The 21,402-nt window shown below is 50.0% G+C and overlaps 1 protein-coding gene across 4 annotated transcripts in view; it reads right to left on the bottom strand.

Moving 5' to 3' along the window:
• MINDY4 (MINDY lysine 48 deubiquitinase 4) overlaps window positions 1-21,402 on the bottom strand; it is a 125,513-nt gene that overhangs the window by 48,157 nt on the left and 55,954 nt on the right. For all 4 annotated transcript variants that reach the window (XM_064162369.1, XM_064162368.1, XM_064162367.1 and 1 more), the window contains 2 exons: window positions 6,652-6,715; window positions 3,303-3,464 (listed from right to left, as the gene is read on the bottom strand). In XM_064162369.1, the coding sequence (XP_064018439.1) occupies window positions 3,303-3,464; window positions 6,652-6,715 (226 nt within the window). The remainder of the gene's footprint in view (window positions 1-3,302; window positions 3,465-6,651; window positions 6,716-21,402) is intronic.

Raw genomic sequence — 21,402 nt, 5'->3', positions numbered from 1 at the left:
CCTCCCTTGTCCTGCTGCCCACACTGCTCCTGAGCCAGCCCAGGATGCCATTGGCTCTGCTGCCCACCTGGGCACTGCTGCCTCAGCTTCAGCTCCTCTATACCAGCACCCCCAGGGCCCTCTCTGCCAGGCTGCTCTCAGCCACTCTCAACCTGTAGTGCTGCTTGGGGTTGTTGTGGCCAAAGTGTAGAACCCTGCCCTTGGCCTTGTTAAATGTGTTAACTTCACTGATGACAAAACTAGGAGGAGCAGCTGACACATGGTCAGGCTGTGCTGCTATTCAGCAACTCCTGGTCAGGCTGGAGAGCTGAGCAGAGAGAAACATCCACAGGTTCAACAAGGACAGTTGTATGGTCTTGTATCTAGGGAGGAATAACCCCATGCACCAGCACAAGTTAGGAGGCCTGCTTCAGATACTGGAAGGCCACAAGAAGGTCACCTGGGAGCCTCTTCTGCTCCAGCCTGCACAGCCCCAACTCTTTCAGTCTGTGCTCACAGCAGAGCTGCTGCAGCCTCTGAGCATCCTCCTGGCCCTGCTCTGGACATTCTCCAGCATCTCCACATCCCTCTTGTAATGGAGGCACCAGAACTGGATGCAGTACTCCAGGTGGGGTCTCAGCAGAGCACAGCAGAGGGGGAGAATCCCCTCCCTGGCCCTGCTGGCCACACTTCTGCTGCTGCAGCCCAGGCTCTGCTTGGCTTTCTGGGCTGCAAGTGCACACTGCTGGCTCCTGTGGAGCTTCTCCTCCAGCAGCATCCCCAAGTCCCTCTCCTCAGGGCTGCTCTCCAGCCACTCACTGCCCAGCCTGGAGTTGTGCTTGGCGTTTCCTTGATCCAGATGCAGGACCTTGCTCTTGGTCTTGTTGAACCTCCTGAGCTTGGCTTGTGCCCACCTCTGCAGCCTGCCCAGGTCCCTCTTCAAATCAAACATGCCTGGTTGTGATCCTGGGCAAACTGCTCTGGGATATCAACCAAGAGGGTTGGACTCAATGATTCCTACAGGCCCTTTCCACGCCCTACCATTCTGTAATGCCAAAGTGCACCAGAACCTGCCTTTTGTCCTAGTCCTTAGGGCAGGCAGTGTACCATGTGCTGAGACAGATGAATGGAACTGCAGAGCACTCACAGATGTTCTTAATAAAAAGCAAGACAGTTTGCATCAGATGCCTGACCAGTGCAGACTGAAATAAAGCAAACTACGTCTGCTGGAGTTTCTGCAACTGATTAAGTGTCATGTCTTGGAAAACACACCCATGCTGGTAAGTCCAGCTCCCATGCAGGAGCACACTAGTAGAAGAAACAGGTCTTTTCCTCTGTATAGTTTGCAGAATCAGGGGAAGGTGGTTTCTGATTCTCTGAGTGACTCTTTTTAGAGGGCAGGTGGCAAAGAAGGTAGGTCTTCCCTGCACTGACCTCACTTACCATTTTGCTACTTAGAAGTCATTTTCCTCACTAGAGAATGGAAAAAAATCTACAGTGGTGCATAACTATTTTTGAGGTTTTAAATGTTACATTGGTTTTAGAGAAGACAGGGAGCTTGATCTAGACACAGAAGCTGATCTATTTTTAGTCCAGTTTGCTCTGAAATAAACTGCTTTGGATACACTGATAGGCTGTCTTGACTGAATTTAAGCCTTATGGTCAGATACTGGAAGGTGACCAGAGAAGGGCAATGAAGCTGGGGAGAGGCCAGAAACAAAAGGCCTATGTGGAGAGGCTGAGGGAGCTGGGGGTGTGCAGCCTGCAGAAGAGGAGGCTCAGGGCAGAGCTCATTGCTGCCTGCAGCTGCCTGCAGGGAGGCTGTAGCCAGGTGGGGTTGGTCTCTTCTGTCAGGCAAGCAGCAACACAAGAAGGGGACACAGTCTCAAGTTGTGCCAGGGCAGGTCTAGGCTGGATGTTAGGAGGAAGTTGTTGTCAGAGAGAGTGATTGGCATTGGAATGGGCTGCCCAGGGAGGTGGTGGAGTCGCTGTGCCTGGAGGTGTTGAAGCCAAGCCTGGCTGGGGCACTTAGTGCCATGGTCTGGTTGATTGGCCAGGGCTGGGTATTAGGTTGGACTGGATGAGCTTGGAGGTCTCTTCCAACTTCGTTGATTCTATGATTGTACATTTCTATATGAATTACTTATAGGACTGCTTCAAACCAAAGTAACAAAAATTACCATTTGTCACTAGTAGGAAAATGTAACTGGCTTTAGCCACATGGGAAACACTTGAAATCAAGCTTTGTTTTCAGTCACACATTTATATCAGGACAGACACACTGTTTGCTAATCACTTTCAAACTTTTATGGAGGCACTGAGTGCAAATCCAGATGGGACCATTGCAATTGTCTAAAACAAGCAAGAGACTTTCAAACAACATCCTTGCATCAGACACAAGATTGTCTGCTTGAGATAGAACACGTCTTTAGGGATGACAGTCCACCTCAACCACAATGTCTGTTGGTGGTGAGACAGTGAAATCCTCACACAAGTTTTTTCAGAGGTAATTCAATGTCTCTCTCTTCTTTGAAATCTTTAGGTTACCTTTTAATTGTCACAGTGGCTTCAGTTAAAATATTGATTTCCAAGACATGTTAAAGGGAACACTCTCAGTACATTGACAGCTGCTTTCAATTTTCCTCACTGCTAATACAGTATAATCACCATTACAGCTGGCAGTAGGGATTAAAATCAATCTGGCTCCCCATCACTTGTGTAAAACTGAACACTTACAGTGAGTTTCAGCTTCTGATTAAGTTGCTCACACTTACATGAATAAGATGTAGGTGTCCACATAGAATCATAGAATCAACCAGGTTAGAAGAGACCTCCAAGATTATCCAGTCCAACCTATCATGATTGAATGCAATCAGTGGAGACCTAATGAATACTATCAGGGAAACTTTGTTCAGCTCAGCCTAGAGTGCAGTTATGTTTTGTCAGCTGAACAGCTTTCAGCTCCACAGACTGCACTGAACAGGGTTTATGTATCTATACAGCAGCCACTTAAATAGAAGTGTTACTCTGTAAGATGACCCTCACATAAGGAGATCAGTCAGAAATCACTGAAAACACAGTTAGAAACACAGGCATGTATGATTTCAGATGCTGCAGACTACCAAAATCCCTAACCAAGGGATGGCAGACACAACACAACATTAGCATCCAGAGGGAGACCATTCTGTGCCTTGGGGCATCTAAGACCTCTGAGTGAGCAACTCAATCAAGTGCATAATTTCTTCACTGCTATATTCATTCCAAGCCAATTTTAAAGGTAATTGATTCCTTTTTACTTACAATTAGAAGAATGGAAAGCATACCTGGCAAACATCATAGTGCTCGAAGAGAGACAGCAGCCCAATGTCACTGTGGCTTGTGATGCCTTTCAGAACAGTGATATTGCCATTGCCAGAGTCCAGCTCTATCACGTCGTTGAAAACATTGGACACAGCTTTGCCAGTCAGAAGTAAGTTCACCAATTCCTGTTGGTGATATGTTTAGCAAACAAAACACTAGTTATGTGACTTGTCTCTAGCAGACATCAGCTCAAGCAGAGAGGGACCTGGGGGTGCTGGTAGAGAGCAGCTGAACATGAGGCAGCAGTGTGCCCAGGTGGCCAAGAGAGCCAATGGCATCCTGGCCTGGATCAGGCAGGAACAGTGTGGCCAGTAGGACAAGGGAGGTTATTCTGCCCCTGTGCTCAGCACTGCTCAGGCCACACCTTGAGTGCTGTGTCCAGTTCTGGGCTCCTCAATTCAAGAGAGATGTTGAGGTGCTGGAAGGTGTTTGGAGAAGGGCAGCAAGGCTGGGGAGGGTCCTGGAGCAGAGCCCTGTGAGGAGAGGCTGAGGGAGCTGGGGGTGTGCAGCCTGCAGAAGAGCAGGCTCAGGGCAGAGCTCATTGCTGTCTGCAGCTCCCTGAAGGGAGGCTGTAGCCAGGTGGGGTTGGGCTCTGCTGCCAGGCAAGCAGCAACAGAAGAAGGGGATACAGTCTCAAGTTGTGCCAGGGGAGGTCTAGGCTGGATGTTAGGAGGAAGTTGTTGTCAGAGAGAGTGATTGGCATTGGAATGGGCTGCCCAGGGAGGTGGTGGAGTCTCTGTGCCTGGAGGTGTTGAAGCCAAGCCTGGCTGGGGCACTTAGTGCCATGGTCTGGTTGACTGGATAAGGCTGGGTGCTAGGTTGGACTGGCTGAGCTTGGAGGTGTCTTCCAACCTGGCTGATTCTATGATTCTATGATATACTGAGTCAGAACTGAGAAAGTTAAGCCTGGAACAGACACACTGTGTGGTGGCATTAACTTTAGCTTTAGAAATAAAATTTCTTATAACTTTATTTTTTCCCCAGATATTTTGAGGAAAGTTGACTCCCAAAGTGCAATGAGGAACTATTACTGGAGTTTTCAGTGTTCATCTTTCCAAAGGCAAACTGCTGCTGATCTTTTACATCCAGTTCCCAACCTTTTCATATTAGTGTTGGATGAGGTTTTTAAATGAGAACGTTTGGGTGTCTCTTTTTCACTACAGTGAAACGCAGCACAGCACTATCTGATGTTGTTATCTTTTATATTGGACATGATTTGTTTGAAGGTTGCTTTTTTTTCTCTCACTGATTTTTGTTTGGGTGAACTTAAGCCCCATTCAGTAAGACATTCACCCATATGGCTTCACATCTGGTCCCTATCACTAATATACTGACACTTGGTACAGCAGATTGTTGATGATTTCCTCTCCAACTGAACTTTTGTTCACTGAATAGAGACAGCAGACATCTTGCTGAGCATGAGATCCCACAAGGGCCAGCTAGGATGTCACAGAACATAACAACATCTAGCAGCAGACTGTGCTGCAGCAACGAACCAACTAAGTATTAATAAATAACATATGTCCAGAAATATGAAGGGAAATAAGAAGAAGAAAGTTTCCAGACAAAACAATCCAAATTGCCATGCCTGAAGACATGAATAGCAGTGGCACTGCCAGTTTGGACTTGATCTATGATCTAAAAACCACTGCACATATTTGTAGCCCCATGTTTCTCCTGCAGGACCCCCCAAAGTTTGTAGGTTCTCACTGATGTTTTTTAGGACTTCAAACCCACCAGTGCTATTCCACCACCTTCTTGAGAAATCAGCATGTAACCACAATAACAAAGTCTGCCAGCAACAGTACAACAGAAGAATATGAAGCTTGGCCTTTGGCAGCCAAAATGGCAAACTACATTCAACAGCTGTGGACCATATTCAGACCACACAAGTGCCCATGTCTCAGCTTCAGGGGAAGCCATGTCCCAGAACTGTGAGACCTACACTGCACCTTTGTATCCAAGGCAAACTGTTTCCAACTGAGTGGAAGCCTCTGCAGGCCTAAAGCCAGTGTGAGACATGTGGTACAGGAAATGAGCTGGAATATAGACTATGTAAAGTTATGGTCCTAAGTGTCAGACAGCAATTCAGACTGCTTATGATTTCAAGCACCATATGTCTTTTAGACACACCTATAATAAGTCAGTGTCTCCAGTCTGATGTACCAGCTAGCTTCACCAGCCAGCTTCAGTCAGCATTAACTCAGCTGGGCAGTGACCATTTGCTGTGAAGCTGTACAAATGGACATGCAACTTCAGTCTCCTGTCTGAAATGGCAGGGAGGACACTCAGTATGGGAGGACACTCAGTTTGGGAGGACACTCAGTTTGGGAAGACACTCAGCATGGGAGGACACTCAGTACGGGAGGACACTCACTCAGTTTGCAGTCTCAGTAGTATACCATAAAATCATAGAATCAGCCAGGTCGGAAGAGAGCTCCAAGCTCACCCAGCCCAACCTATCACCCAGCCCTGGCCAATCAACCAGACCATGGCACTAAGTGCCCCAGCCTGGTTTTGACTGAACACCTCCAGGGATGGCGACTCAACCACCTCCCTGGGCAGCCCATTCCAATGCCAATCACTCTCTCTGACAACAACTTCCTCCTAACATCCAGCCTAGATCGCCCCTGCCACAACTTCAGACTGTGTCCCCTTCTTCTGTTGCTGCTTGCCTGGCAGAAGAGCCCAACCCCACCTGGCTACAGCCTCCCTGCAGGCAGCTGCAGACAGCAATGAGCTCTGCCCTGAGCCTCCTCTGCTGCAGGCTGCACACCCCCAGCTCCCTCAGCCTCTCCTCACAGGGCTGTGCTCCAGGCCCCTCCCCAGCCTTGCTGCCCTTCTCCAAACACCTTCCAGCACCTCAACATCTCTCTTGAATTGAGGAGCCCAGAACTGGACACAGCACTCAAGGGGTGGCCTGAGCAGTGCTGAGCACAGGGGCACAAAAACCTCCCTTGTCTTGCTGGCCACACTGCTCCTGAGCCAGCCCAGGATGCCACTGGCTCTCCTGCCCACCTGGGCACAGCACTAAAATCAAGTAAGGAGTCCAAAAGAGGCAGATGAGAGGAGAATGGGCACGGCACACACAGGCACAGACACATGTGGGCCAGAAAAACAGGATAAAGAGTAGAAGCTCTGAACAAGGACAGCGATATGCCAAAACACAAGGGAGAAAAGAATAAAGGGCAAGGTGCTTGACATTGTGGGGGAAAACGGGAGGCGTAAGGAACTTAAGAACTCCATTTCCCAGCAGAGGTCAGTTGACATGCAGAGGTGTGGGACATCCCCAGGCAGACATGCTCACCTTACCTGAGTACAGTAGCCATGGCTGCCAATCAGTCGGTTTGTAAGCACATCGAAATCGTTGCGCACCCTGGGAAGGAGTGGAGAAGGTTGAGGTACATTTTGTCTCTTACATCAGAGGTGACATCTCCATCTTGGGGCAGAAAAATCCCCAAACTGTACACCAACTATAAATATAGCTCTATGCTTTGGAATCATTTCATGTTGGTGGTTTTGCACCAAACCAGAACTACATCTGTGGCAAATGAAAGTTTATAAGGAAAGAGAAAGGGAAAGGAAAGGACTCCAGATGCACACATTTGCAGTAGCATTGTGGAATCATAGAATGGTTTAGCTTGGAAGGGACCTCAAGGATCATGCAGTTCCAACCCCCCACCATAGGCAGGGACACCTCCCACTAGAAGAGGTTGCTCAAGGCCTCGTCCAACCTGGCCTTAGAATCATAGAATTATAGAATCAACCAGGTTGGAAGAGACCTCCAAGCTCATCCAGTCCAATCTCCAGGAAGGGAGCATCCACCACCTCCCTGGGCAACCTGTGCTAGTGTCTCACCATCCTGATTGCAAAGAAACCTTTCCTAACACCTAGTCTGAATCTCCACTCTTCCAGTTTACAGTCATTACCCCTTCCCCTTGTCCTGTCATTACAAGACCTTGTCAACAGTCCCTCCACAGCCTTCCTGTAGGTCTCCTTCTTTCTATTTTATGACATCATAATGAAAAGTCCATATAGTTGAAATAATGATCATTAGGGAGTAATATCTCCCCAAGCCAAATTCACTCTTCCATACCTCTTGGAATTATGGCATTAGTGACTGGTGGATAAGCTAAAAAATAAAGGCTGGAACTGTGATGATTTTTATCCTGCAGATGCAGTGCAATTGCAAACATTATTTCATACATAAATACCTGTCTAATCTAGTTTTCAGGAAAAAAGTGCATCACATTCTGGAAACTCCATGGATTAATTCTAAGGCTCTTAAAAAAAGCTATTTCCTTTCAAGTACACAACACACTGATCACAATTGCTTTGGTTAGATCCTTAGTTGGGTATTGTTACATAGATATTGGTATTGCTACATAGAGCAGATGTTTAAATGATCATTCATGGGGGGCAGGCTGTGGATGTAGTCCACCTGGACTTCACTGGACTTCAAATATTAGCCTTTGACACAGTCTGCCACAACAAGCTCCTGGCCAAACTGGCAGCTCGTGGCTTGGACAGATTCACTCTGAAATGGGTACAGAACTGCCTGGAGGGCTGGGCACAGAGAGTGGTGGTGAATGGTGCCACATCCAGCTGGCAGCTGGCACTAGTGGTGTGCCCCAGGGATCAGTGCTGGGCACAGTCCTGGTCAATATCTTTATTGATGATCTGGAGCAGAGGATTGAGTCCAGCATCACTAAGTTTGCAGATGACACCAAGCTAGGAGCAGGAGTTGATCTGTTGGAGGGTAGGAGAGCCCTGCAGAGGGACCTGGCCAGGCTGGATGGGTGGGCAGAGGCCAATGGGATGAGACTGAACAAGGCCAAGTGCAGGGTTCTGCACTTTGGCCACAACAACCCCAAGCAGCACTACAGGTTGGGGACAGAATGGCTGAGAGCAGCCAGGCAGAGAGGGAGCTGGGGGTGCTGGTAGAGAATAGCTGAAGATGAGCCAGCCAGATGAGTCACTTAGTGCCATGGTCTGGTTGATTGGCCAGGGCTGGGTGCTAGGTTGGACTGGCTGAGCTTGGAGGTCTCTTCCAACCTGCTTGATCTATAATTCTATGACCATTAGTTATAAACTTAGTTTTTCCACATACACCCTGCCTTCTAACCCTCATCTGACTTGTAAAATCTCTTATGCACCAATTATTTGTGGTTTTGTGACAATTAGCATCGATTCACATCTTTTTTTCTTTTTTTCAAACGAAAATCTTTTGCTTATGATTTGCACTGAGGTGGTTAGAGTAGAGCTAACTGGAAATTTCCCTTCGACATTGCTAAACAAGCTCTGTTAAAATTTGGATTTCTTAACGTGTTAGTTTGAAACCAGCTGGAATATTTTGGTGAGAGGAATTATACGACAGGCTGTGAAGAGGAAACAATGGTGATGGCTGCTGCACTCATAGGCTTGCTGAGATGAAAAAAGAACACAAACATAGACTTGGTGCCATGGTCTAGCCTTGAGCTCTGTGGTAAAGGGTTGGACTTGATGATCTGTGAGGTCTCTTCCAACCTTGGTGATACTGTGATACTGTGATAGATAAGAGAGTTGCTGTGTGTCTCTGGCTGCCTGCATTGTTCTCCCTAACCTGCTGTCTGTGTAACTAATCCTTCTGCTTTCTAACCCCCATCCTGATTTTCCAAACTCATGATGCACCAAGAGCAGCCCACAGCATACCTGCGTCCTACAGTAACCCTGGCACAGCTAAAGGAGCAAAGTGCTCTCTGGCCACAAGAACTGCACCACACCTGCCCCAACACCTTCTCGGATGGGCCAACAGCAAGGAGACCTCCATGTTCCCCTGTCCACGTTGTGGCTGTAACTGTCCAAGTGTGACTCCCTCCGGTGCCTGTGTAGAGAATCGGTGCCAAGGCTGCAGGCCAGGCCATGGCTGTGGGCATCTCCATAGCGACCACCGTTGCTATGGCCCGCCCATGGGGATGGGGTGTCCCTGACAGCTGAAGTGACCAATGGGGATGTCATAATGATGGGTGTGGCCAGGCCCCGCAGCTATAAAAGGAGCCCCGGGGGCCTGGGGTGGCACTCCTAGAGGAGAGCACTTCTCTCGAGAGGCAGCATCTCCCCTGGGTGCCCACAGCCACGCTGAAGCAGAAGAGGCTGAAGATGCCTGTGGAGAAGCAAGCAAGCAGCAGCTCCCAGCCGCCCAGGCGGCTGCTGAGCCGGGAGCAGCAGAGGCAGCAGCAGCTGAGAGATGGGACAGGAGGAAGTGGACAGGGCAGGGACGGGGCCACTGTGTCAAGGCAGCGGCGTCCATCCCGCACCTCCTCCTCCTCCTCCTGCTTCCCCCGCTCACAGGTGTGCCACAGCGAGGTGCAGACATCACCGGAGCCAAGCTCACTGCGGGGCAGCCACAGCCAGCCCTTGCCCATCCAAGAGGGCAAGCGCCCACTGCTGTCCTGCTCGCTGAGCTCACTCCGCGCTCGCAGCGAGAGAGAAGAGCAGGTAAGGGAGAGAGAGCAGAGAGGCAGGCAGCAGGGGTGGAAGGCAGGGACATGGGGGGGCACAGCTGCTCCTGGGAGTGAGAGCGGCACTGGCGGAGGGAGCTGTCAGGGGAGCGCTGTTACAGGAGCTCTTGCGGCTGGGGCAAGGGGGATGCAGGCCACGGGCAGCACTGTCATGGCACGCAGCTACCCTTCTCACCTTCTCTTGCAGAGTGCCATGGAGAGGCGCAGAGGGTCAGGGCCAGGTGGCAGCAGCAGGCTGAGCTGGCCCAGCGAGAGCAGCGCCACCAGCTCGCTGCCCAGCGTGTCCAGGAGGGCAAGCCCCGAGCCACCCGCAGCTGCGGCGCTGCCAGGGGCTGGCTCCGCTCAGCGGCTGCCTCCCCACACGCCCTGTGCCCGCAGCAGCAGCAGCAGCATCGTGGGCAGGGAGTGCGGCCGCACAAGCCGTGTGCCGCCGCCAAAGCCGAGGAGAAGCAGGAGGCCAACCTGCTGGGTGCTCCCCACCCCTCCGGCACTGCCATCAGCCGGCTACGTGCCACAGCTGTCTCCTATCCCCTCGGCCAGCAGCCGAAGCAGCCTGCAAACGGCCCGCAGGAGCAGCAGCACCGCAAGTGGCACAGCGCCGGGGGTGAGGAGCGGCGAGAGGCTGAGCCCGCACGGCCACGCAGTGCCTGGCCAAGAGGTGCGAGCGGCCAGCAGCGCTGTGGTGGGTGAGGTCCTGCGCAGGGTGTGCCCCGGCAGCGAGCAAGAGGTGCCCGCAGGGCGCTGTGCCCCTGCGCTCAGCACTGCTCGGGGCCGCAGCGCTGCTGCTGCGCCAGAGAGCGCCCCCAGGCCTGCGGGCACAGGGCAGCAGCGGGGCCTGGCAGCAGCGCTGGACCCTGCCGCAGCGGCGCTGCGTGTGCGCTGCCGCCTGCTCAGCGAGCCAGGGCAGCAGCTGCAGGAGCAGCAGGGGCCTGCCCGGAGCCGTCGCACGCTGCTCTCCGTCCGCACGAAGCCCAGAGGCGGCGAGGAGCAGAGCAGCAGCAGCAGCAGCGCGGCCCGCAGGCTGCGCAGCCTGGCCCCGCTCAGGACAACAGTCACCCTGCAGCGGCCGCTCGGTGGCTCAGAGCGCAGCCAACTCTGCCAGCACCTTGGCCAGGAGCCGCTGGGACCCATCCTGACCGTCAGGCGTGAGAGCCTGCGCCAGGCAGAGCGCACATGCCGAGAGGACAGCAGCTGCAAGGCAGAGGTGGTGCTGAGGGGACACGTAGCATCCAGCCGTGATCAAGCTGGAGCCACACGAGAGGACGAGGTCGAGACAACCCCGATTGAAGAGCCCTTGGTGGCAGAGCTCAGGCAGGTGCAGGGCCCTGCTGCCGGTGTCCAGGAGGAGCCCAGCTCTGCCCCCAGCGTGCCGGACACAGAGGTGGCAGCTGACGACATGCAGGTGGAGAGCAGGTCTGCTGAAGCAGCGGGGCTCGCAGAGGCCCTGCCCTTGGCAGCAACCCTGGAGAGAGCTCCTGGAGAGCCTCTGGAGAGCCAGGCTCCTGCCCCACTCAGCCCCACAGCCAGCCAGGACATCGTCTTTGAAACAGACACCTTCATTGTCAGCAGCAGCGTGAGCTTGGCTGTGCTCGTCGAGGTCCTGAACGGACAGACAGCACAAGAGCCAGCCCAAAGCCAGGAGGAAGCTTGGGCTGCCAAAGCAGGGGCAGCCCGAGAGGACTCCAAGCCCCCGTGTCTGTTCGCTGCGCAGACGCATGCAGCTCCTCCTGCTCTGGCCCCACAACAGCAAGACAGAGACACTGTGCTTGCTGAGCAGGTTGGCACACTGCAGGAGGAGTGCCAAGATCCTTCCCCCTGCAGCCCCACAGCCACCCAGGATGCTTTCCTGGACACGGATCAGTTCATTGTGGGGGGCATCCTGCGCCAGGCTGTGGTTATCAGCCAGCCAGACCCGGACCAGAACATCGACGGTGCAGCAGGAAACAGCCCAGCAGCAGCCCCTCAGTGCCCTGACTCCTCCTTAGCTGAGGTGGCTCCTGAGGTGGCTCCTTCACCTGCTGCCACGGCTGCAGCGCACACTGGCATGGCCCAGCCGGCCCCAGCCAAGCAGCGCCGGCCCTCCGTGCTCAGGAGGACTGTGAGGGCTCTGAGCCGTGCATTCCGTGCTCTCTCCTGCCTGAAGGCACAGAGGGATGACTGAGAGCTGCTGGCAACCCCACAGCAGGCCCTCAGAGCTGGCACCCCCTGGCCCTGTGAACCCTCAGCGTCCAGAGGCAGGCAGTGCTGATGGTGCAGGACACACAGCCCCAAGGCAAGGCTAGGGGCATGGACAGTGCTCCCTGGGCATTGCACTGCCCTCAGCGCCCTGGCTGCGGAGCCCTGGGCAGCAGAGGCAGCAGCAGCTGAGCGATGGCTGTGAGAGTCCCAAGGGTCTCTCCCTGGTTCAAATGGACCCAGGTAAAGGTTGCCTTTGCTGCCTTCCCGGCCTGCAGCCTGGCTGGAATGCCCAGGATGTGCAGGCCTTACAGCAGCTACCCCGCAGAGAAAAGGCTTCTGTGCATTCGGGCTGTGGGCAGGGAAGCTGCGCAGGGAGGGGGCGGAGGCCCTCCCCGGTGCCGCCGGAGCCCTGCCAATGCTCCAGAATGCACAGGAAGATTCCCTGGGGGGCTGCCCCTGGACATGGGTCTGGAAAAGCTGCATAAAGAGACCTGAGCATTGCCTGCCAAGAAGACAACTTCCAAGAACACGTCCAGCAGAAGAACTGGAGGAAGAACTCCTGCAGAACAACTCCAGAAGCACTCCTGATGAGCTCCGTAGAAGAACGTCCCTGGACCACGCACACCTCCCTCTCTCTCCCCCTTCCCCCCCATCTCCATCTCAAGCTAATGTAATCCCTGCTCTTTTCCTTCCCTGCTCTTTTCCTCCCTTGTTCCCTTGCCCTCTGTCCCCCCTTCTCTCTCTCCCTCTGTTTTAGTCAGCTTTACCCTTTAATAAATAGCTTAGTGGTGATACGTGGTCTCACTTGCATCTTAGTTTCACATCAGGGGAATCTGGAAGAAGAGACTGCAGAGAAGATGCTGCAGAGATGAGCCACATCCCCTTCACGTAGTAGCTGCCAACAGGAAGACATCACCCTGTCCTGATGGCATGAGGGGTGGAGATAGGCTGATAGCTAGAGAGGTGCCTGAGCATGGAGAGGTGGCCTCTGACCCTAGGATTGGAGTAGAGACTGAGAAAAAAGTGCCCAAAGATCAGGGCAAGGGAAAATCAGTCAGCAAAGCAGCTCCAGTAGAGGCACACCTGAAATGCCTCTACACTAACGCAAGGAGCATGGGGAAGGAAGAGGAAGAACTGCAGATCTGTGCAGCCTGCAGGGTTCTGACATCATTGGCATCACTGAGACATGGTGGGATGGAGCTCGGGATTGGAGCTTGGGCATAGATGGTTATAGACTCTTCAGGAGGGAGAGGCAGGGGAGAAGGGGAGTGGTTTTTGTCCTCTCCATCACTGATAAACTGGAGTCCATGGAGCTCCAGCTGGGGATGTGCAAGGCAAAGCCAGAGAGCTTGTGGGTAAAGGTTAAAGGGAAGAAGGCAGGGGAAGGTGACATCAGAGTAGGAGTCTGCTACAGACCTCCTGATCAGGAAGGCCAAGCAGATGAGGCCCTTTAGAAACAAACAGGAGGAGCTTCACAATCACAGGCCCTGGTCCTCCTGGTGGACTTCAACCACCCTGACACCCGTTGGAAGGACAAGACAGCAGAGCACCATCAATCTGAGAGGTTCCTGGAATGCACTGAGGATCATAACTTCCTCCTCCAAGTGCCAGAAGAACCCACAAGGACCTCACCAACAAGGAGGGGCTGGTGAGTGAGGTGAAGCTGAAGGGTAGCCTTGCCTGCAGTGACCATGAAATGGTAGAGTTTTAGGTCCTCACAGCATCAAGGAGAGTGCATAGCAAGCTGGCTGCTCTGGACTTCAGAAGAGCAGATTTGAAGCTTGTGCTCGTTTCTGCCTTCCTGGCATATCTTGGTAAGAAGAATTAGGTGCTAGGCTGTGAAAAGGAAACAGTGGTGATGTCTACTGCACTCATAGGCTTGCTGAGATGTGCAAGAACAAGAAGACAAACGTAGATAACAGAGTTGCTCTCTGGGCTCTTGGGCTGCCTGATGTTCTGTCTGCCTCACTTGCTGTCTAAATCATCTTTCTGCTTCCTAACCCCCTTGGCCAACCCTCCAAACTCACCTTGAACATAAGGTAAAGTCTGGGATAAGGTAGAAGGGTGGGAGAAGGTGGAAGGGTGGTTGGGAGCCCCTCCTGGGGACTCTGGTTTCTGGGAGGGCTGCTGTGTTTCTGTGTTACTTATTTCTGTCTATAGCTGTAGATACTGTAAATACCTGGTTGCATATTGTGCTAAGCTGTAAATACAAAGCTCCATTCTAATATCCAGCTTGGCTGATTTTAATCTGGGTGATTTCATAAGAGTGGGGGGGTGGGCAGGGAACACCCAAACCATCAAATTCAGTCTTTGCTTGAACACTTCCAGGGACAGCGACTCCACCACCTCCCTGGGCAGCCCATTCCAATGCCAATCACTCTCTGGAAGGCCCAAGGCCAGCCTAGTCCAAGGTCAGCTGGGAAGTCAGCCTGCATGTCAGAGTCTTGATCAATGATGCCCATTTCTAAACACAGGAATGGCTCTGCACAAGACAAATATTCCAATCATATAACTCAGGCCAAGGCTATGACTGAGCTCAAATGGAGCCCAGGAGCAGAGAGGCTGCACAGAGACCTCAGCAGAGATCTGTTGGGGCTGATAAGACCCATCAGTGTTCTCAGGACCCTGGCAGCCTCTTTCTGTCCACTGGTTAGAAAAGGAACAGAGACAACAAGCTCAGACACATGCAGCAGTAAAAAGCTGGGTCACTGCCAGCCTCCATCCCAAACTTTACATATTTATTTTCTTAGGGGATTTCTCTGAGCACCAAAATCAGAATGCAGTCTATCATTTTAAAGATTGCCAACCCTAACTATGCTGAAAACCATTCTAAGCAAGGCAGAGGCATTGAATCCCAATTCCCTTTAAAAGAAAACCCAACAACTTCTTTTCAAGCTAACTTACAAGTTGGTCTGGGTCACAACAAAGTGCCGTAACAGCATCTCGTGCTGGTGTGAAATCAAAGAAAAGCCCAGGGAAAGTGTGCCTGTGATGTGGAAAATTCTCTCATGCAACACTGCAAGCAGTGGATGAGGTGATAATAATCTTTGGATTTGGGCCATTTTGGGGTTTTGTTTTAGTTTTAGAAGCAGTTTCATCTTGCAAACACCATAACCTTGTCTGAAAGGAGCGGACTATACGATATGCGTCAGTTAGGGACGGTGGGACACATGACAGAGACAATAGGAGGAAGTTCTAATTTCATCTGTAGGTACAAACAATATGGGAGTTCAGAGGTGTATCTCAGCTTTTCAAGGAGAAGAACATCTGCCTTTCACATCATCTCTGCTAAGGAGGAAGCAAACGTCAAGCATATAGCTATGAGATTTACACCTATTGGAAATGGCTTTGAGGTTGTTCTTTGTACCTCCCAAAGACTTGCCAGCTTCTGTGCAGGTGAATCTATTGTGGTAGAATGAAACCTGTCAGCTTTTAAGTGCAAGTACACTTCATGCATAACAAAAACATCAGCTAATGGTAACAGTGTGTTGTTTTCTGCCAGGCTGTGAAGATATTCACTGACAACAAGCCATGCTGAAGCACTTGTTTATAACAGTGTCCTGGCTATCTGATGTCAACACAGGCATCATGAATAAATCATTACTACTGACACTCCTTTATCCCTGCACAGAAGTTCCCATGATTTTTAAATCAACTGGAAACTGAAATGGAATCATAGAAATCAGTCAGGGTCGGAAGCAACTGCAAGGATCATCTAGTTCCAACTCCCCTGCCATGGCCTGGGACACCTCACACTAGATCAGGCTGTCTAAAGCCTCATCCAGCCTGACCTTAAACACCTCCAGGGATGAGGCCTCAACCACCTCCCTGGGCAACTCATTCCAGGCTCTCAACACTCTCATGCTGTACAACTTCCTTCTCATGTCATAGAATCAGAGAATCAACCAGGTTGGAAGAGACCTCCAAGCTCATCCAGTCCAACCTAGAACCCAGCCCTGGCCAATCAACCAGACCATGGCACTAAGTGCCCCAGCCAATCTCCTCTTGAATACCTCCAGGGACAGCGACTCCAACACCTCCCTGGGCAACCCATTCCAATGCCAATCACTCTCTCTGCCAACAGCTTCCTCCTAACATCCAGCTTAGACCTCCACCACATCCAGTCTGAACCTCACCACCTCCAGCTTTGCTCCTGTACAGAAGATCCCACTAACTTTAAGCCAGAAGACTTTTAAGTAGCACGGTCACCATCAGCAATGAGCTGAAGGCTTGACTCTTCTGAATCCCTCATTCCTCATCCTCAGCCCAGCACACACCCTTAGATCCAACATTACTGTGGAGAATGAGATAAAAAGTTTGGTATTAAACTGATCAGTGAGGAACCCTACCAGTAACCTTTCCCATGCTGATAACTCCAAGTCCCTTTTCTTTATCACCTTTATAATTCTTAAGAGATCTCTTACTTTCACATTTGTAAGTGACATCTCATTTGGCATGGCATAGAATACAAAACCCTCTTATTACCTCTCCAGTAACTCATTTTAGTATATTTTCTCCTTTTCAGTGTAAACAGCAAATCTCCATTTGCAAGCTACTATAATTGCAGCCTTTACTGAAGTTCAAGTAGAATTCATCTGTTTCATTCCCCACTTTAAAAAAGCAGCTCTTCTAACAAAGCAGAGTATTAGTTCAGTCTGCTATGATTTATCCTCTTCTAAATGAGGTTGCATTCCCTGTCATTTTTCATTTACCTCTCTAGTTAGTTGCTCTCTTTTCAGAATTTGGCCTATAGCTTCACAACCTGCTGAGATAAAAGCTGAGTTGCTTGATCTGATATGGTGACCTCTATTGGGAGAAGTTATTAAGCATCACTGTCACTGTACCTGTGATTTTAGCTGATAGTTATGAGATGAAGGCTGAGTTGCTTGATCTGATATGTGACCTCTATTGTGAGAAGTTATTAAGCATCACTGTCACTGTACCTGTGCTTTTAGCTGCTAGTTATGTCAACATTTAGAAGTGGAGAACATCCATTTCTCCAGCTGTACTCCACCAGATATGTGAGTCTGATGAATGTTTTAGTAAAGCAAGTAGTTCAGCATGCCAAAGAATGTAAGCACTTAGGATTGAGTCCATTCATAAAGTCTGACAAAGCAAGGAACAGCTCAGAAAGTCTTAGGTAGGTTTAGAGATGAAAATCAGCATAAATAGACTTGGCTGATTTTTCCTTCATTTTTCAGGTTCAGTTCTACCTCAAACAAAATTAATTCACGTTTCTATACATGGATTCCAGTTATCCACCCTGACTCTGAACCATGTTCTCCTTACTAAAGTGCTGGAGCTCTTTTTCATTCCTTGACACTCTGGAGATCAGAGAATTCTCCAAAGAATGAGCTATTAACTTCCCTCTCTTCATGCACATTCCTCAGCTTTATGATCTATCCTGATCTGTTCTAGAAGGAAGTGGTTGTGTCAGGGGAACAATCTGATTTTTTAGCCCTGTTGCCAGAAGAAATCTTTCTGTTGCATATCCTCACCAAGTTTGCTATCATCCAATATATACTGAACCCCCCTGTTATGCAAACCAATGATAGTGACAGGTTTGCTGAATTTTCTTTAAAAGGCAGACAAAAATCTCATGTCTCTCCCCCTTTTTTGTGCAAATCCCAGGTTTTTCCCCATTGCCACCATACCAGTCTCCCTTATGTAGAAAGAAGTCAAAAAGAATCTGTACAATCACCTCTTTGTTTTCCCAATCCTTCCTTTTTTTGCTAAGTTAGTTTCACTTTTTTCATTTTCCTTTACCACTAACTTTTGTTCCTTCTTACAGAATCATAGAATCAACCAGGTTGGAAGAGACCTCCAAGATCATCCAGCCCAACCTAGCACCCAGCCCTCATAGAATCAACCAGGTTGGAAGAGACCTCCAAGATCATCCAGTCCAACCTAGCACCCAGCCCTAGCCAGTCACCTAAACCATGGCACTAAATTCAACAAACTTCTTCAATCCTATCTTTGTGGTCATGTTTCCACCTGGGTCACATTACTTATCTACAGGCTATATAGCTTCCCTAGTTGCAGATCTTATTTGACAGATGCCTATGTTTTTGTGTCAGACTCTGCTCTCCTTTCCTGTGTCTTGTGTTCAAACTATCATTCTACCATCAGTCCTAACTTTATCCTTTTGTCTCTGGGTCCCCTCTTTCTCAAGTGGTGCAAAGTGACACTTCATACATCAACATATTCTACTGCACATCCACTTCTCATATAATATAAATATCCTATCTTCAAATCTTGGTTTCACATCCTACTTCAAATACTGCTAAAGCTGTCTCACTTGTTATCCAGGCTCACAGGATGTCAGGGGTTGGAAGGGACCAAAGGAGATGATCCAGTCCAGCCCCTCTGCTGGAGCAGGACCACACAATCTAGCACAGATCACAGAGGAACACATCCAGACAGGCCTTGAAAGGCTCCAGAGAAGGAGACTCCACAGCCTCTCTGGGCAGCCTGTGCCAGTGCTCTGGGACCCTTACAGTAAAGAAGTTCCCCCTTGTGTTGAGCTGGAACCTCCTGTGCTGCAGTTTACACCCATTGCTCCTTGTCCTATCCCAGGGAGCAGTGAGCAGAGCCTGTCCCCCCACTCCTGGCAGCCCTCAGATACTTATAAACATTTATCAAATCCCTTTAAGTCTTCTCTTCTCCAGACTAAAAAGTCCCAGGTCCCTCAGCCTCTCCTCATCAGCCATGCCCTCCTGTCCCCTCATCATCCTCATAGCCCTCCTCTGGACTCTCTCCAGCAGATCCCTGTCCCTCTTAAGCTTTTGTTTGATGGAGAAACATTAACTTCTTTCAAGCAAACTCCCTTCTTTATTCTCTTTTAGCAGCTGAAGCTGCAGTATGTGCTTCATCAAGGCTTTATACTTACTACATTCTTTCTTATTGTAATGAGCATTTCTTGTCCAGTGAACACTCCAGCAAGAAGTGCCTCTGTCTAATTCACACCAGAGAGACAAGGAAAACAAGGAAGATCCTGAAGATTATGAAATGCATGCAGCCTATCAACAGGAGCTACAGAAGTTCACTTACCCAAACAAACAAGGACTCAATTCTTCCCTACTAAGGAATGGATCCCACGTAAACTCTCCTATTTATTCTCCTCCCACTGTTTTTGGTACATCTATTCTCATGCTTCCTCCATGTTGTAAAATTACAAATGGGTGTGGCAGAGGTCTGAGACTCTCAAATATGGATTTTTCAATTAGGCCAAGCTGCTTTTTTCTTAGCATTGTAACATAATTGACAGCTGTTTCCCCTCAAAAGGAGCTGCCTCCCCATCTTTGTCACACACCAGAAGATGAAGCTGTAACATATGTGATGACATGCACTTGTATTGCAGAGCACTACACACAGAGTTAAACTGCTCCACGTAACTTCCCTTTGCTGGTGGTCTCCCAGGAGTTCTCAAGTGGAGGTGAACTGCCTCTGAAAAAGTGTTCCCAGAAAAGTAGCTCACAGAGAGAGAGATTTCCATCAAGAACTGAGTATGCCCCCATGTGACTGCGTCCTGCTGTAATTGCTGTTACCACTGGACGAGCCAAATGGTCACTTCACAGCAAGCCTTGCATGAGAAGAGCAGGTGCACTTTAGGTGACCTCTAAATTAAGAGATTGGCTCTGAGACAGGAAAAGGTGTCAGTTAAGGAAAGGGGATTCAGGGTGGAGGACACATTGTTCCACCCATAATGCCTGCACCACCAGAGCATCACTTTCCTTTTCAGTGTCCTACGTGACAGAAGGAGTCTCAAAGGCAAGGAACCTGTCAGAATCTGGGTTATTACACTGTCAACAACGCAGAAAGGGACACAGAAAGGATATCTGAGGTCACTCTGACCCGTGTGAAACAAGGGTGAACATATTCTGCCCTACAAATTAGTACAGACATGGTCAGAGCTGCTGGGGAGTGGTGGTATGCTGAGGTGAATCTGGATGAGGCTTGACTCTTTCTGACTCTTTGGAAAGGAGAGCTTTTGATTTTTATTACAGCCCACAGATACTCTTGTATGGAATCACAGAATCAAGCAGGTTGGAAGAGACCTCCAAGATCATCCAGCCCAACCTAGCACCCAGCCCTGGCCAATCAACCAGACCATGGCACTAAGTGCCCCAGCCAGGCTTGGCTTCAACACCTCCAGGCACAGAGACTCCACCACCTCCCTGGGCAGCCCATTCCAATGCCAATCACTCTCTCTGACAACAACTTCCTCCTAACATCCAGCCTAGACCTGCCCTGGCACAACTTGAGACTGTGTCCCCTTGTTCTGTTGCTCAGTGCCTGGCAGCAGAGCCCAACCCCACCTGGCTACAGCCTCCCTTCAGGGAGTTGCAGACAGCAATGAGCTCTGCCCTGAGCCTCCTCTTCTGCAGGCTGCACCCCCCCAGCTCCCTCAGCCTCTCCTCACAGGGCTCTGCTCCAGGCCCCTCCCCAGCCTTGCTGCCCTTCTCTGGACACCTTCCAGCACCTCAACATCTCTCTTGAATTGTACTATCAATACATGTATGTGTGTATATATATATATACAAAAAACAGTGTTTCTCCCAGTGAAATGCTGCCCTGTGGAGATGAATAATGACAGAATTTTGATGTTTTTTAAAGGAGAATTCTCAGAATATGTCCTGCAGGCAGACAAATAATTACAGATGTAAAACTAAGTTGACAAACATATATATTTGAGCATTTCACCAGGCATAACAGTGGTAACAATGAATAGCTCATCCATGTGCTAGTTTGAAGCCAGCTGAAATGTTTTGGTGAGAAGGATTAGATCACAGGCTGTGAAAGAGAAACAATGGTGATGTCTACTTCACTCATAGGCTTGCTGAGATGTGTAAGGATCCAAACATAGATAAGGGAGTCACTCTTTGTCTGGGCTCTGGGCTGCATTTCTCTCTGTCCTCACCCTCCATCTCTCTGATCAATCCACTTTGCTTTCTAATCTCTCTGGCTGATCCTCCATCCTCCTGTGGGGGACAAGGCAACATCTGGGGTAAGGTAGGGGAGTGGGAGAAGGGGGAAGGGTGGTTGGGAGCCCCTCCTGGGCACTCAGGTTTCTGGGAGGGCTGTTGTGTTTCTATATTACTTTTTCCCTTGTCTATTTCTGTCTATAACTGTATGTACTGTAACTATCTGCTTGTCTATTGTGCTGAGCTGTAAATATAAGCTTCATTCAATTTCCAGAGCCACTGAGTCTAGTCTGGGTGATTTTCAAAGTGTGGGGGGGTGGGGAACACCCAAACCATCACATCCCAATATGCCTGGAGCGTTTCAAACCCAGATTCCCTAGATGCGCAAGGTTTCATTCAGGATGCTAAACTAGTTCTGTAAACTCAGCAGCTCTGCTCTCCAAAGCCAGAGAGGGTTCTCA

Source organism: Pogoniulus pusillus, chromosome 23, assembly GCF_015220805.1.
Source record: "Pogoniulus pusillus isolate bPogPus1 chromosome 23, bPogPus1.pri, whole genome shotgun sequence".
NCBI classification, from domain to species: Eukaryota; Metazoa; Chordata; class Aves; order Piciformes; family Lybiidae; genus Pogoniulus; species Pogoniulus pusillus.
The sequence above is the reverse complement of the archived record's forward strand: the minus strand, read 5'-3'. Positions and strand labels throughout refer to the sequence as shown.